At 37.7% G+C, this 17,868-nt stretch overlaps 1 protein-coding gene across 1 annotated transcript in view; it reads left to right on the forward strand.

Annotated features, from left to right (window-relative positions):
• ROS1 (ROS proto-oncogene 1, receptor tyrosine kinase) overlaps positions 1-17,868 on the forward strand; it is a 69,618-nt gene that overhangs the window by 21,612 nt on the left and 30,138 nt on the right. Inside the window, exons 18-29 of the mRNA XM_015623534.1 lie at positions 3,274-3,374; positions 4,951-5,165; positions 5,538-5,695; positions 6,269-6,431; positions 7,175-7,437; positions 8,251-8,314; positions 8,957-9,159; positions 9,632-9,843; positions 10,350-10,636; positions 11,548-11,724; positions 13,565-13,782; positions 14,182-14,323. Coding sequence (XP_015479020.1) covers positions 3,274-3,374; positions 4,951-5,165; positions 5,538-5,695; positions 6,269-6,431; positions 7,175-7,437; positions 8,251-8,314; positions 8,957-9,159; positions 9,632-9,843; positions 10,350-10,636; positions 11,548-11,724; positions 13,565-13,782; positions 14,182-14,323 — 2,203 coding nt within the window. The remainder of the gene's footprint in view (positions 1-3,273; positions 3,375-4,950; positions 5,166-5,537; positions 5,696-6,268; positions 6,432-7,174; positions 7,438-8,250; positions 8,315-8,956; positions 9,160-9,631; positions 9,844-10,349; positions 10,637-11,547; positions 11,725-13,564; positions 13,783-14,181; positions 14,324-17,868) is intronic.

The raw sequence follows: 17,868 nt of genomic DNA on the forward strand, positions 1-17,868 counted from the left end.
TCCTCATAGCCCTTGCTAAAGAAGTATTTTCTTTTAGGTTGTCTAAAAAGACCCTTTTGTCCATTAACCCAGGTTAATGTTGTCATTAAAAGACCCTTTTCAGTTTTAGCGTTACTTTCAGTTTTATCTTTCTTAGTTAGCTTTGCATCATTCCCCAGAACATTTCGCTTTCCTTTCCCAAAAGAAAAGAATCTGGTGTTTCTGTGATTATTTAAAAAAAAAAAAAACCAAACAAACCTGGCCTAGTTTAGTCCATGAAAGGCCAGCTAATCTCCTGTGAGATTTTACTCCTGTGATCTTTTACTTTCATGAGAGCTTGGGAAGAAGGAAGGCAGGTTCTGGTGTTCCACCTACTCTACTTGTAATCCTGCATACAGAAGAATGTTAAAACTTTTGTACATGAGACACAAGTCTGTGTCACAAAGGACCTATCTATCTTCCAGTGCTTCCCTACCTCTGTGGAAGCTGGCTGGTGTGAACTGTCTCCATGGAAAGATATGTATTGTCCAAGCTCAGTGGCACACTTGGACTTAGCATACATCTTCTGGATGATCTGTGGCAAAGGACCAACAAGCTCCAGTTTATTCTGAGTGTCAAACCTCAACTTCCTTGCCCTTCTCTTTTGAATCACTATTTGCTTCTCTGGATCACCTCATGCTAACCTCAAATTTCTTGTTCTTGCTTTCAAGAACCTTGGCAGCAAGATGATTGCTTGTCTGGTCCTGTCATTTTTTATTTTTTTTTTCTGCACCTTTCTCTATGTCAGTGATACCAGCCTTCAACCATTCACTTATTCACACCTCCTACAAACAAACATCTCCTCTTCTGCTTCTCTGCTGCCCTAATCTATGCACTGACTTCCTGAACTCAGCCTCCTGCTGTGATGCACACAGGCAAAAAGCCAAGTGAAAGTGTCTAGATTGAGAAGTGACCAGTTATAGCTGACAGGTGTTTCTTTATTAAAATAAAACTCAATAAAACTCTCAGGAAAAAAAAGGGCAGCACAATGTTTTTTAATGGTGGAGTTGTTGAGCTGGTTGTTATCGTCTCAGTATCAAGAGGCAAATATATGTTTGCACAGGTAATAATATGTATTTTCCTTGCACAATGAAATCCTTTACCTGAGAAGAACATGTCTTACCTCAGTATTAAAACACAGATGCAATAGTTAATTGCTGTTATCTGACAGTTAAAGTGTGTTCTCCACACAGTGGAGTGGTTCATACTGGTATTCACCATCTGTTTTTCTAATAAAGAATTGCTGTTCAGCTGGATCTTCAGCAGTTTGTAGCTGTACTTCCTTTTAGCTTGAAATCTGAATGCTAGGAATAGGAATAGAAGAGCCTACTGTGAAAATGGCAGGTTTCCTAAACAAATACAAAGGCAGAGCTTTGAAAGTGTAATTTCTTTGGCAGGAACTAGATCCTTTTATGGCAATTATTTTATTTTCTGATCAGTTGTTTAGCTCAGCTGGCATGTATTGGCAGAGCTTGATTGATTTTAGCAGAGCTACTCTGATTTATTTTGACTTAGGATCTGGCATAGAATTTCTAAACCACTTAGTTGTTTACACTGTACAACATGACTAGAGCAAAAGTAATTTATAGGGGAGCAGCAAAGTGCATTATATGGAAGTGGGGCCAGGACCCTTTAGGTGTCATTTCAATATTTTTAGTCAAAAGATATTTCAAATACCTAAGTTCATCCTGCATCTCATGATGTTCAGTTTCATTGCACCACCAGAAATTCATGTCATGCCCAGAGACTAATACCTCTCATGAACTGGGAAATGTTTGCCTCTCTTTGAGGCATAACAGAAGGGAGGTGTTAAACTACTGCCTAACTCCTGAAAATGAATAGTACAAATATTTATTTGCCTTTTAATAATGGTGATACAGGGATCAGGATAAAGAAGATGGACACATTTATAGGAAAATGTAATAGCTGCAGGGGAAAAAAAATGGGGTAGGGTAGAACCACCTAAATGTTCAAAAAAGCAACATAAATTCAGGAACTTGTCTTTTGGTGTTGAGCATTGGGGGGAGTATAGGTAAATGGGATAAAATATAGCACGGCTGACTAAATATACACTTGGGCACATACAAACTGCGAGATATTTTTAACAGGACAACCTACAGGAGCAATCATTCAAACCTTGATTTTCTGACATACAATGTCAACAGAAATATGTCAAGAATGTGATTACATAAGGAGCAACAGACAACCAAGTGATATAGCATTTGCTTTCCTGTCATCATCTTCTGCAGTTTATTAATGAAGAGTTAGGAAAAAAAAAGGCTGTTCCACTTACATACATAATGGAAATTTAAGCTTGTAAAAGAATAGTTACAACTAATGTTTGCATGAGAAGTTTGAGAGCTGCTGGAAAACATGTTCAGAGAGGCCCCAAACAACTTGTAAGCTGTGCTAATGATATAAAATAGACTAAACTTGATAACATTTAGCAGACTAACTTATGGAAGCAAATTCTTTTTTATTCACAGAACAGATTATTAAATGTCTGATTCTTATTACTGTTGCATATGGTATTGAATCTGTTGTTTACTGCAGAAACAAGAAAACTCTATTTTGAATATTAGATCCTATTAAAAAGAAACAACAAATCTTTCACCTCCCTTAAAGGAAAATGAAACATTGAAGTAAAGAACAGGAAGATTGTTTAATTTCCTTCCCCCTTTATTTAATGATAAATTATTTACAAAAAAATTAAATATTCAAATTTCCTGCTCAATCAAATAAATGAATTAATATTTTGCATCTATTTTCCATAAGTAATGCAACACTTTAAACTGTTTCTGTATAAAATCAAAGCTGGAAAACAAAGACAAAAGACCTGAAATACTTTTTTCAAAAGGTGATTCTGACTTTCAGACTGGCTATCACCCACCTCTTTCAGACAAAGAATGCTAAAATACGAGAGGTATTTTGATAGGTAGTTCCACTAATCTCTTGATATGCTATTGCCATCACATCTGAGGTACTCAGATACTCCAGGGATGAACACTGTGACAGGTGTTAAAAAAATGTTATCCAGAAATCATCAGCTGCTATAAATAGGTGTCCACCAGGGACCTGATTATTTTCTAGTGCTATCTCTTTCTGTGTTAGAATAAACATTCATGGTAGTAATGCTGTTTTTGCCAATGAAGAGCTAGCTACTCATGATATTGTCTAGACAACTGTTATGCCTAAGGGCTCTTACCTCAGAAGTGAAGGTGTGTTCAAATTGCTATTTGGACTGTTTTCTCTTAGGTGGTTGGTGTAACTTTGGATCTCACCTGTGGTTTTCTTTACTGGCTTGTGCAAGATAGTCTATGTCTAAACCTATACAGAGCTTCTCTCCGCAAAGAGGGGTAAGTAAATGTATGGCAGAGGTAAGAAAATCCGTATTTTCTACTTTTTGTCATATTCTTTAAGAAAAAATGCCATCCAGTGCACACTATTTACTAATTTAGCAATAAACAAAAAGAAGAGCTAGTGGTCATGGCTAGCTGGTGGCAAACTACATGTGATGGTCGTTAACATAGGTTTACAGCGAGAGAAACATGGTATGGAACCTCAGCTGAACTGAAGTCATGCTCATCAATTTTTAGACTTAGCTTTAGGAAATAATTGCTGCTTATTTTCTATTTTATCTTGGCATTTACAACTCTTGACAGTTTCCAAGTGCCTGGAGCTCTGTAACCTGCTCATCTTTCACGAATCTCAGGACTTGAACTGACACCACTTTCTCACCTGAGCAAACAGCACTCAGCAGGCTTTCCTCTCAATCATCATGAACGTGAAATGGCTGCATTACTCCAGAGAGGCAGAAAGTTTAATAAGACAAAACATAACAAACAGTGTTTATGGGTTAGCTTGATTATATACTAAAACCTTGAGAAAAGTGGTGGTTTGTTCTCTAAGTGCAAAGTGTATAATGCAAAGTAGTTTGTGAAGCTATGTTTTTCCTCTCTTCCATGTGGGGAATGTGATTATTTTAATTTTCTTTCAAGCATCAGATTAAGCTGCTTAAACTTAATTGAGCAGCATCTGTATTTACATGTGCCCATAATGTTGCAGGCTGGCTTTGTGTGGAATCAGATGAATTTTCTGACTGATTTTAGACTTGCTATGATTAATAGTAAACACTTAAATAATCAAAATATGTTGATTAGTTTTAGCTGGAACATGCAGCTCCATTATGAACCAATTGGCAGCCATAAATCATTGTTCCTGGCATGCCAGAATACAGAGATTAGAAGTGATCCATCCTAATGGACCTGATGGCGTGTCAAAGCTTTTCCAAATTTGTTTTGGATGGCATGTGTCTAAGCTCAAAGACATTTCTGAGATGGCAAAATGATGCCTCTTATAACATATTTAATCTCTTGCCAAGATAAATTGGGACCTAAAAAAGCCTGTAAGTTTTGACATAGAATATACAAGGCAGATTAAATCACCAGTGATCCCAGTGAAGAAAAATGTTAATAGATCTTAATAAATAATGGAAGAAAACTAGCAGGGTCAAATAAATCTGGGTTCCTGATGTAGTGAAGTAGAATGAATCTCATGCTCTGAAGCAGACTTCACTGTTTCAGTGGAATTGTTGAGAGAACGTAGGCTGACTTTTCAAAATACTCATTTTCAAAATACTTTTTCTGCATCTATGCAGCAGGATCTTAAACCATTTCATAATTGTTTTCCAGTGAAATAAAGGGAATGAAGGCCTTTTGTTCTTTCTGCAATGTTTCATATGCTGAAAAATGTTCTGCTTTAAAGAGCTAAAAGGAAAAAAAATTGATTTCCTGCCTCCCACATTTTAGAATTTGAATTATAAGTATTAAGAACTTGAATCATAAAAAACTTAACAATGTGTCAAACATTGCATAAATCTGTTCCCTCTACATGTGTGCTATCAGTTTGCTAATTTCATATGTATTTCCACAGTTGTGCTAAGGTCATTGTCACGGAATTTGCAGCATGGAGTACTTCAGAAGTATCTCAGGGTGCACTGGAATACTACAGTGGTCGTCTGTTCTGGATTAATAGGCTTCAGTTTATTACAGTCCAGGAAGTCAATCAGAGCATTAGCATTCCCTTCTCACAACCAGCAGGGTTTACAGCCTTTACCCTTGTTCAGGCGTCACTTAAACCTTTGCCAGGTACATTTTTTCCTTTATCTAAACTCCTCAATAAAAGTATTCACTGTCAGCCTGCAATTCTTCATTCTTGAAATTCTTCAGTCATTTGACAAAAGATGAGAAAGATGAGGACAAGAGCAACTTATTAATAAATATAACAGGACACACATGATATATATATATATATACCATCTGATAAATATGTCAGGCTAAGGTGCAATTATAAAAGCTGAATGTATATGTCTGGATAAAAAGAATACATGTTGTTGTTGTTTATTGTTTCTATTTAATGCTGGCTTACAGGATTTACTTTAATGTTTTAAATCACATTTGAATAGTCTACCTTTTCCTCACATTCTTTAGATTATTATTATTTCTTCTGTTTATGGACAGGAAATTTTTCTTCTACACCAAAAGTGATTCCGGATTCAGTGCCAGAGTCTTCTTTCAGAATTACAGGAAATTCCTCAAGTTTCCACATCACTTGGAGTCCCTCCACAAAGGTGGAATGGGGAACTGTCTTTTACTGCGTGGGATTAAAAGCTCTACAAGTGAGGATCTTGATGCAATCCCTCCCTATTATCTACGTGTATTACTGCACATACTTGCTGATACATCTATCTTTAAAAAGAAATAGAGTTTGTTTCTTCTCCAGCATTTACAAATTGGTCAAGATCCAAACTAAATTGTAAACAGAGTGCAAGTTGTCCAGTTTCTCTGGCACTGCAGCCAGCAGTGGCTCTGGACCAGTGGGTGTGATGTGAAGAGCCAGTCAAGGCGATCACAGTGATCAAAAATTCATGAGAAAGCCTCTCACATTAACTCAGAGACAGAAGTGTCCTCTAAGGTGACAGAGGGACAGCCTTTGCCTGAATGTGAAATCCAGCCTTCATCCCCTCTTTAGCACATATGGTAAACTTTACTTTAAATTCAAAAGATGGATTGCTGGCACATCGCTACACATCACTACAGTGCCACGGGAGCTGGTGAAACAATGACCACTCACAGGAAGAGAAGCTGTGTTTTCATTTAGTTGACCAGTTTGGTGAGGGAATTTTGGAAAACTGAAGGCCTTTTGAGTAGGAAAAAAGTCTTTATTTTGTTCTGTTTAATTTCATTTGCAGTCTCTGGAGAGTGAAGGATGCCTTCACCCCCATAATCTGACAGTGCCATCCTACAGAATAGACTGGCTGGAACCATTTGCACTCTTTGATTTTACTGTCACTCCATACACATACTGGGGCAAGGCACCAATGACATCTGTATCCCTTCGAGCCCCTGAAGGAGGTACTAAAATTTTACATCCTCTTCCTCTCGTGTAATGGGTACTGGGAGCAGCTCAATGTCAGCAAGTGAAACCTGGCAAAGGATGAGCAGCTTTCAGAGCTAATCAGCTGCAGGCAGAGTTAAAAGGACATGTTTCTGAGTATCTTTGGCAATCATCTATTGCATACATAAATGCAGACAATTGAAGTAATTGAATTCAGAACAGAAAATGCAGGACAATATGTCTATGACTATGAGCAGGAAAGAGAAACTGAATCCATAATGAACACCAAAGGCTGCATGGATCCACTTAGTAGATTTTTAATAAATGTTATACATATTTTACTCTTGCTTCAGTGTTTATTTTTGCTCTTATGCATGTTAAAATTAAATTAGATAAAATATACTGTAGAGTGACTGAAGCACTGAGAAAGCTTATGAGATGCAGTAGATTTTGAAATGAATAGGAGAGGGGATAGAATATGCCCTATGTATTGAAAATTTTTACAGCCTCATAGTTACATACACGACTTGGCTAAATAGATATGTCTCAACTCAGTGCAGGAGTGCATTTTTTTCCTGTTTATACAGCTCTTTCTTTTGGCTAGGTGAGCTAAAACCAGATAGCCTCACATCAATGAAAACCAGAATGGAATTACCTTTCAGTTTTAGATAATCTTCTGTAGAGTTAGTTATGAGGTAGGGTTTGTGTTTTAGCAGGAATATTTTGTTCTGTGCATTTTATCTTTATGTTTTTTATACAGTTCCTTCAGCCCCTAGGAACCCTAGAATATATGTGGTACAAAAGAATCTACATGAAAGTGACAGGAAAGTCCTTATGGAGTTCAGGTGGGACAGACCTGAAAGAGATAATGGAATATTAATGCAGTTCAGGGTTTACTATCAGCTGTTGAATCAGAGCAGCACTGCTGGCACTTTCATGGAGTGGACTGAAATCAATGTTAAACCCACCCAGATGCAGTTTTCTCTCAAGGATGTCCTTCCCAACCTCACAGTGAGGTTTCAGGTATGAAAAATTATTAAGCTTGTCTCATGGTAGTTGGTAGATGTTATCTGTGCAGTCTGACGTGTTTGCCTGGGAGATGTTCTTTTGGCTTGGGGCAAGAGTTTGTGGTTTCTGCTTGTAGAACTGCTGATTTGCTGACTCACCCATGGATACCTGGCTTAACCCCTCTGTGTATTATGTTGTTCACTAAATGGTGAAGCCCAAAAGAAACTTTGCTAGAGGCTTCCCCAAGCCACTACTGAAAACTGCAAGTTGAACACCAATTCAGCTGATCTGGCAGAGAGTGACAGGCCTTTTGAACTGAGCCAGAGTTTGAGAAATGCAAAGACTCATGGTTTCCATGGAAAGTGACTTCCAATTCAGAACTTGTCAAGAAGTAATATTTTCACTGGGATAAAAGTTTTGGAACAGACAGGACGTGTGCTTGAAAGACAAGTTAAAAGCATGAGAGTGTGTAATAGACCAGATACTAATAAGAGATAACACCATGTTGGTTGCAAGGTCAACAAACAGTAAGGATTGTTCCAGGCTGGGAAAGGAAACAAAAAGACTGTCTGGGATACTTTGAGCTCTAACTGTTAGATGCAACATGGATTGTCAATCTCTGTGGCACTGCTAAAAATTCTCTTCATAGCCACAGTCCCAACCTGAATGCAAACTTTGAACTGACCAGCACAGCCTTATGTCAAACAAAGCACATACATTCCTTGATGAGCAGACAGGGGTTTGCAGTCTCTCTGTTGACTCTACAGACTCTTATATGCAGACATTTATGCTGTTACTTAACATAAGTATCAATCTCCTGTCCCACAGGTACAGGCCTTCACCTCTGTAGGTCCAGGACCTTTGTCTGATATGGCAGAGAGGAATTCTTCAGGTATGGATGATTTAGCTGCTGTCTCATGGTTTGTGTGCAATAGCTGCTGAAAATGACAGTACAAGCTTGGCAATCTGATAAATAGCCTCCAACATTTTATGTGACATACAGCAGACACAACAGAGGAAATGGTTACATCCTCTGATACGAAAGATTAACACATTCCTTATCAGTAGACTAAATTTTGGGGAATTTCATGCCTTTCCTCAAAACTATGCTAAGTTAGCTTTTTTGTGCAACTCCAGGCTAGTATGGAACAATAGGTTTTCACCTGCAATCTGTATACTGCTAGAGATCATTATATATTTCTAATTATGCTGTCAAAGTTAACTAGGAAAGTTAGAGATCCACTAGAGATCATAGGCTATTTCTAGTTTGGCTGTTAAAGGGAATTAAATGAGCAAATCTGATTTACTATGCTTATATTTGTTAGGTAAGCATTCAAAATAACACTGAAAATATCTCAGTAGTTTGATTGTGATGACAAGAGGGCATCTCATTATTTATTGACTGTGGCATACAACAAAATACAATAAGTTCAGGCCCATCATTTATTTGTATCTCATACTTCCTTTCCTTATGAACAACTGTGATTATCTATTTTTTTTTTTTGTTAATTCTGCTGTGCCCTTTTTCCTCCAGAACTTTTCCCTGCCCCAACTCTAATAACTATTTCTGCCAACAAGTTGTTTCTTACCGACATAGACAGTAGTCATACCATATGGGAACTTGCAGCAAAGACTAATGTAAAGGACATCTGTTACACTGCTGATGATGACAAAGCATACCATATCACTGAAGATTCTCTTTTTGTTCTCAATATACAGAATGCTTCAATGTTTCAGGTATTCTTTTATTCACTCCTTGAGAGAATCTACTTTCGTACATGACCATTGTTGCCATTATTTTATGGCCAACTATGCTTTTGAAAAAGTAAAAATGACCAGAGTATGCCATCGTTAAAGTTGTGCTATTAATTAGAAATGGTTTTACTGACATCTGCTTTGTTGATAAGATATATTATCAGATGTTTAATTTCAAACTCATACTAGTAAATACAAGAAATTTGTATTTTGTATCACACTTAATTATTTCAATTTAATTTAATTCATTCTAATTTCAAGAGTATGGAAGCAACAATTGATATTTTTGAAACAATAGTTTTGATTTGTCTAAAAAACTGCCAATCCATGACACATCTTTGTATTTTGACTTCTACTTCCCAAGTAGACATTTTTCTTTTGAAATCAAATTGATTTTCATAATGTCTTAACAACAGGTTGGAAAATTCCGACCTTTTAATTTTTTTTTCTTAAGTTTTTCAAAGATGCGCATCTTCACAATGCCACAGCCATCACAGTTGACTGGATTGCAAGGCATCTCTTTGTTGCACTGAAAACACCACAGAATGAAACTCAAATATTTGTTATTGATCTTGAGCTCAAGAAAAAATCCCTAAAATCCTTGAACTTGCAGCTGGGCAAAAGTAACTCAACTGTATCATCTCTATTGTCATATCCTTTCTTAAGGTAAGGCACATGTTACTAATAACTTTTTTAAAGCAAATTTTAGATATGATTTTCATTAAAACTTGAACTGTTAAAGACTAAAATGGATTTTTTATTGTAGATGAGTTTTGGCATTATGTAAATCTCAGAAATTCTTGGATGTAGTACTACTTTAGAACTGCTGGATGAGCATGGATATATTTAATTTCAAAAAGATGTCTGTGAGCAAAGATTTCAAATTACGCTTAAATACTGATAGATTCTTCTATATGAGTAATGCAAATGAAAGTCAGCACCAGATAACAATTTTTTATAGTAGCCATTTTGTCCAAAATAGTAAGTTATTATGGCCTTCTATACAAAAATAATAATTTGGCACTTGGAATCACTTTGTGATTATGCTGCTGTAGTTAACTGGCTTTAAATGTTTGGGAGATTTGTGACAAGTTATTTACCCAGGCTAGGGTTGCATTTATATTGGTCAGGTTGGAGTTTTTCTGCTGAAAGCAATGCATTTTCTTTGATAGCCGCTTGTACTGGATGGAAGAGCTTGATAATGGCAACCACATGTTTTATTATGATATTCTGAACAACACTGTGCACCACATCTTGGGACAAGGATTGGTAGAAAAACAGATGAGGAACCACTGTACCTGCAATGTCACAGAAGTGGAGCTAGGAAGACCTATGTGTATAGATCTGTCTGACTCCAAAAACCCCCAGCTGCTTTTTATCAGAGGAAGAGATGAAATATGGGTCTCAGATGTGGATGGTTGCCACTGCTGGAGAATTATCAAAATACCAAGTATTCAAGGTCTGAGAGTCTTTTATTTTTCTAAGTAGTTTGTGATTCTTGCTGTCTCTTACTTCAATCAACATTCATTTCAGAAAATAGCATTCATGAAACATTTAGTTTCTAGAACAAAGTCTATATGTCAATATGAGCAAAATATTTGTGTTCTCTGTTTCCAGTTGTGTACTGTGTACAAACTAGGAGAAGGAGCAGTGTGTAAATGTTTACTGATGCAAGTGTGAATTCTAGTAAGATATAAAAGAAATGCTGCGGCCTCAAGTGCTACTTGTCAATAGATTTCACTTAGGATATGAACACATTATTTTGCTAGGGTTTCATATTAGCTACACCTATTGCAGTTTATCTCAGTGAAAAGGTACAACAACCATTTATGCCTGAAAATGGCATTGCAGACTTCATCATGTGGGGAAGGTACTTTATGCAGGTAGGGTCTTGTGTGACAAATTAACCATGTTTACTTCCATAACAGTTACTCTTGGCTGCTCAGTTTTCAGCTCAGTTCTAAAGGCATTCTGGAAAAACTGCTCTGTTACCAGAGAAGCTGTCTTAGTGGTTCCTGAGAGATGGCAGATCATGGTGGTCCTCCTCTTGGAAAAAGAGCAAAGTTTCTTTAGACAGCTCTTGCTTTCGTGTCTTATTTCTTGTGTTTGTTAATGGAACAGCAGTTCTCATAATTATGGGTAATTAAACACCTTCAAATCTACACCTGTAAGCTGGAATAACAGTGTCTCAGCATCATGAGACCCACTGGAAAATATCAGAAATCTCTTCTCAAGGGGAGGTCTTTGAGGATATGGTATGGCCAAGATACTTATATTGACTCACTGAGGATACAAGCACCTGCCTGCTCTTGTAAAAATCGTGTGCTCAGGGTTGACTATAAAACTTACTTATGCAATGTTTTCCTACAGGTAATAAAATTAGCAGCTTGAGTGCAGATAAGAAATTTATATACTGGACCACTGAAACAAAGGAATACACTGAAATTTGGCTAGCAAATAAAGAAAGCAGAAGACACTTTCTTCACAAGAGAACAAACCATGCACTGAAAATCTTAGCTTACAGCTCAGCAGCACAATTATATCCAGGTAGAGGGGATTTGGTTGTTTTGTGAATGTAACTAATTTCTTTCAGAGCATGTATTTAAGTTGCAGATTGTGCTATGTGTATTTATGTAAAGTATGCTTCATGGATTCAGGTGCCTTCTGCAGACAAACAATTTGCACATTTTTAAAAGGATGAATATAAGGGTTGGCCTTGTGTTGGATACAATGGAAGGTCATGATGATGAGTATTTCCCTTGTTTCTTAATGCCAAACTATGCCTATTTTCAAAGCTGTGTCAGACCCAGAGATTTAGAAAAGGAGGTGCATGTTACAGCGCAGAAAAAGAGTAAATATGTTCCACAGTGCTGTAGCAAGAGTTTGATAGTGATCCCTGTCATGACACAGATTTCTGAGTTTGTTCAAAAGTATGTAAAACTCAAAAAAAGGTCTGACCTTCCAAGGACAAAGAGATAAGAACTCTGCCTAATAAAGTGATTTATAATGAAGTATGCAAGAGACAATTACAGGTTACATTATAGTAGACCCAGGCTTCAGTTAAAACTCCTAATATTTTAAACAAACCATTGTAGAATGATAATGAAAGAAATAAAACGTTAGTTTTAATAGAAAATTAGGGTTCAATGTACCTATAGGGATTATCTTTGTAAATGCAGAGGTTTAGAACAGCTACCAACATGATGAATATACTCAAAACAATTATTGAACTCCAGTTTTGCATAAAAAACCTGAAAAATATACAAATGAATATTTTAATGAGATGAACTTCAGAACAGAATCATTTCACATTCTTTTGGGTAGTTGGTACAGTCATGCCTGCCTGCAGCTGCTCTGACCAATGCTCAGGCTATTCTTGCCAACACTTTGGGCATGTTTGTTCTCATGAGATCTGTGTGGGCTTGGCAATGGTGCTGCAGCGTGGTTTGGCCCCGGTACAGAATGTGCCAATCCCTCTCCCCAGGGACAGGGTTTCCTGCAAGAGCCCCAGGCTTAGCTGGAGCCGAAAGGGAAGAACCAAATTTCAGCCCAAATGGATTATTTCTACCCAGAGATCCCCACAGAGATTTTCTAATTTACACTGAGTGCTGCAAATACATTTGAAGGAATACGCAGGAGCCTGACTTTTGTAGGCATGGTATGTTGCTCACTTTGGGAGGAAAGATCTTGACTATGAGGTCAGTTGTGACCTAAGGGCAAGCATTAGTCCTTGTACTTTCTTCCCTGTGCACATGCCTAAATTTCTTCCTTCTTAGCAGGAAGTCCATTTAATATATTTTTATTTTGTTTTTCAAAGTATATCAAGTGATGAGGAATTTTCTTTGTTACTTTTCATTAACTGTCAGTATAGTTTTCTATTGTTTTCTCCCTCTAGACTCCTTTTCTACCTCCTAAATTTGGCTCTCATTATTTGTTGTCACGTTACACATGGAAAGCTGTTTGGAAGGAGTAGTAGATAACACTTAATTGCTAGAGAAAGGCAATGTCTATTCAGTATATATCTTTCCTGTAACAGGCAAGTTTGGGCTCATCACTATGTACTGCCCTGACAACACAACAACTACAATTTGCATTTTCATCTTCAAGATGCATTTCCATCTTCTTCTTGAAGAAGAACCTAAATTCTTTATTAAAGTTGTATCTTATTAAAGATAAATGAGAGTTCCTTTGAGGACCACTGTTTTAGTGTCCATGAAAGTAAACAAATAAAGTACTTTCAGGTGGAACTTTCTTCTGTTTCTCTTTGTGAGAGCAGTAAGAATGCTTTGTAGTTACGCTTCCTCATATGAATGGTGGTAGAATCCTATGCAAGTTTGGATTGGTCCAGCCATGATTTCAATTTTCAATCTTTTGATATCTTTTCTAGATAAAAGGTGCCTGATTCTCTTGCCAGACACTGAGAAACCTACCATCCTTGCTACGACTAACACCAGTTTTACACTAAGCTTGCCATCTGTCACACCACAGCAGCTATGCCCTGGCATTTCCCAGCCTACACCAACGTACCTGGTATTTTCCAGACAAATGACAAACATCTGCAGGAACTCAATACACTGTGTGTCTGCTCCACAGCAAAAAACATTGGTATGGCTACTTCACGCAGAAATGCTATCATCTATAAACAGGCAATGTGATATCACTTCTAGTGATTTTATGAACCATTCTGTAGCTTTCTGTCAGCAAGTTTTTCCATTTCTCTCTCCCAAGAGTAATTGTCCTTTCACTAGGATAATTTTACAACAGTAATTGTCTTTTCTCTAGGTATTTGGTAAGTGATAGATTTCTTAGTTTCCCTGTTTTCCTTTGTGTGAGTACCTCCCCCCATATTTCTGGCTTGTTTTTTGGTATGTGCTTTCTTTTCTGTAGGGACCTATACTGAAACTGTGATTCTAACATTCTTTTTTTAAACATGAAATATGATTGGATTGACATATGACTCTTTTTTCTAAGAATGCGTGTTTATTATCTGATTTTGACTTACAGGAATATCAGGGTCCTATTGCTGTGTTAGAGAACCTACAGCCATTTTCGAGTTATGCCATACAAGTTGCTGTGAAAAACTACTATTCAGATGAGGAAGTGCTGCCTGTGGGAGAAGGCATAGTTGGCACAACTCTATATGGAGGTTTGTTTCATATTTTATTCTGATTTTGAACTGATTTCTCATCTCAGTTAGAGAAAGGTGTATGCAAGTTTGGGTTGTAAATCAGAAAGTGGACAAATAGACTTCTTAAAAGTACAACCTGTGTAGATCTTTGCAAGGTTTTGGCAATAAGAAAAAATGAATTTTTAGGATTTATTCAATATATTTATTCTTTATTCTATATATATGTGTGTGTGTGTGTGTGTGTGTGTGTGTCTATATTATATATATTTATATATTCTTAATGCTTTGGCTTACTGGCTTCCTGAGGGAAGATAAATTATGGTTAAAAGTGACTAAACAGTTGCATTTTTTGCCTTGGACCACAACTTTAACTAAATTGTATTTGAATGTAAGTGTGGTTATATGTGTTTAAGTATCTGTGTTATGTATTCATTTCACATTGAGATTTTTTTCCCTTAGCTTGATGTCATTCTCATAATTCCTGTTTTTAAGGGTAATGCAGATTTGTTTTGTCGTGAACCAGGCTGAAAAGACAATGCTTCATTTTTACTTTTGGCCTGAATGAAAACAGCTCATTTTCAGTTGATTTCAAGAATTTTGATGTGCCCTTTCCGTCCTTGTTCTTTGAGAATACTACAATCTGAGCTAGATGCCTCCTGTGTTTGTAAATACCTCAGTTAGGGCAGAAAGGTGCTTCTACTCATTTCCTGCTTTACTCTACCTGTTTGCAGCGGTGGGGCAGCTACTGTGCCAGTTTCCTTGAAGCTCTTGACCTCTTCCAGAAAGAGAAGAATCATGCCAAATGTGCATGTTATGCTTTTGCACGTGTTGCAACCCAGCCCAGTAAAACTACCTTGCTCCTCACTTTTTCTTGTTTCGTGTGTGTAATTTTGTGCATGCACATTTGTCATTATGAGGAGCTGCCTTTGTACTCCTCTTCAGGTAACTTTCTGAACACTTCTGCTGAACTCCCTTGCTGAAAACATGGAATAACCATTGTGCTATTCCCCATAGAATACATAGGGCTTGTTCTTCTCTTGTGTCAGTTTTGCTCTGTTGTGGCTGGTATCACCAGCCAGTGTCAGCTTGATCCACACATAAACTCTTCCCTTGCAAATCCATCAGGCACCTCTGTTAATTCCTAAGTCAGAGAGTCAGAACTGTAGCCAGGTCTGCATGACAGCATATCTATGTTTTGCTGAAAGCCTGGAGAGATGTTTCCTAGGGATACTTGGTATTGAACTGGGATGTGGGAATGCTGTGGCCCCCATCTTCAGTAGTCTTCTTGTCTGAGTCTTGTCCTCCAGAGTTGGAGCAGTTCTTTTTTGAGGGAGGTTATGGGAGTGAAACTGAGAGGCACAGCAGGCTCTGGCCCTTGGGCACTGGCTCCCTGTGCCTGGCTGCATCAGGGCTGGCTGTGGCTGGCACAGAGCCGTGCAGGCTGCACAGCTGTGCATGTGGATACGGCTCTGACATGCAGTGAGGGAGCCACCACAGGACTCCCAACGTTTTCCCTTACCTCTTTTTACCTCTCCTTGGATTTTGGCTGCTTCAGCAGCTGATGAAATCACTGGCATTAAAGTACAGACAGCCACCACTGTGTTTTTCTTCCTTTCCTCAATGTCTCTTTCCCCTAGTGATCAACTGTGCCCAAGAAAACATTTTACCCAGAATACCTGACAACAAGTGCACACCAGGAGTCCTGATTTTCTTTCTTCTTTCATTAGGGATTGACTCTGTGATTTCTTTAAAGGCTCATTCATAGAATAACCAGCCTCTTTTTTTGCCACCATTGTCCAGAGGAGACTTGTGAGCCACCAGTAGCTTCTCTTATGCACAGACCATTCCCTGTTTTTTGTCCTGGGAGCAGTCACATTTTACCCTTAAAAAACCTCTGTTTAAGCTGAACTTCTTTTCATCTTTTAAATGAAAGTGAAACAAGAGGTGCAGGCATATTGCCACCCTTCTCATGGAATCCAGACTTTGAAAGGTCTCTAGTTCAACTGTGCTGGATTTTTTTTCTCTTAACAATCATATCCCTTAACATCTGCCTCATCAAGTGAATAGGCTCCCATCCTATGTGGATCTCTGAATATTGTCAGCCAGTCTCTTCTAACAAGTCTGCAATGAGAGACTTGTTGGCTGGAGGCAGTGGCCTTTATCTTATCTGAGATGGAGATTCAGCTTCGATATCAGAAAAAATGTTTACACTGTTTGGGTGGTCAGGAATAAGTTTCCCAGGGAGGCGGTGGAGTCACCATCCCTAGAGGTGTTTAAGCGGTACCTGGTGTTGTGTGATGTGGTTTAGGGGTTACAGGGGTAGTGCTGGTTGACAGCTGGACTTAATGATCTGAAAGGTCTCTTCCAACCTTGGTTCTACCTTCCTATGGAGTCTATGAAGAAAAGCAAACAAACAAAACCCCTCCAAAACACCCAACAATTCTAGCCTTCTATCAGTAGACTTCAATTCTTTGCATGGGATTCCACATCTAATTCCACATCTAATATAAATTTGTGTGACATGTTGATTGAATAACATTAAATACTAGTGGGATGTGGCAAGAATGTGCACAATTACTTTTTTTGTGTGGTAAACTGGGCCATCCTGCAGCAATGTACACTCTTTCTGTGAAGAAACATAAAGGTAGCATATGAAGTGGGAGACTGGATTGCTCCACTCAAATGGAATTTTTTAGTCTCATGTTAAAATGAAACATGAAACTCAGAACAGGCTTCTCTAGTTGGGACAAAACGAAAAATCTGGATGAAAATCAAGTCTTGAGCAAAAAGCAAACCAAACCAACAAAAAACCCTCACCCCACCCCAGCCTACAAACCCTGAGTATTTTGAATAGGTATTTGTATCAGCATTCAGAGCTTTACACAATTTGTTGAAAAACTTCCAGCCAGCTGTAAATAGAAGGTATATGTGTCCTGACACTTATGCTCTCAATTTCATGAATGTAACTGCCAGTTTAAATTGTAATCAGATGCTGCTAGAGCCTCTTGAAGTGTGTGCACTATTTAACGCCTCTGAAGCTGTGTGAATTCCCTCTGCCTTTTTCTCAATTCTCTAATGAAGTGAAAGAAGCTTGGAATAATTTATGCTTTCCATCAAATAGCAAGACAGAGGGAATGTAAAAAAGAGGAAGCCAATTAATGCATTGCTCTTGCCACAGAGTGTCACTCTTACTCCACATATGTTTTAGCTAGACAAATGAGAAATTTGTCTTCTTTCTTCGTGTAGTTTCTGTATATTTGATTAAATAATTTGTAGTCTTGATACTAGGATATGAATTAAAACATATGGACTCATAATTTTGATATGTTTGGAACATAAATAGTGTAATGACTTGTTAAATTTTTACCTATCTGGACACCTCAATAAGAAAGAAAGTTTTTTTGTGCAGAGTAGGGACATGCCATATACTATTACAAAGTCTGTGATCTTAAAGCTTCAAAGGAAGGGTTGATTTTCCCAGAACAATTAGTGAGTAACCAGCTGGTAATGACATCTGACCAGCAACCCAGTTTCTTCCTTACACAGCTCAGCCAGACTCTGTA

Source organism: Parus major, chromosome 3 (assembly GCF_001522545.3).
Source record: "Parus major isolate Abel chromosome 3, Parus_major1.1, whole genome shotgun sequence".
NCBI lineage: Eukaryota > Metazoa > Chordata > Aves > Passeriformes > Paridae > Parus > Parus major.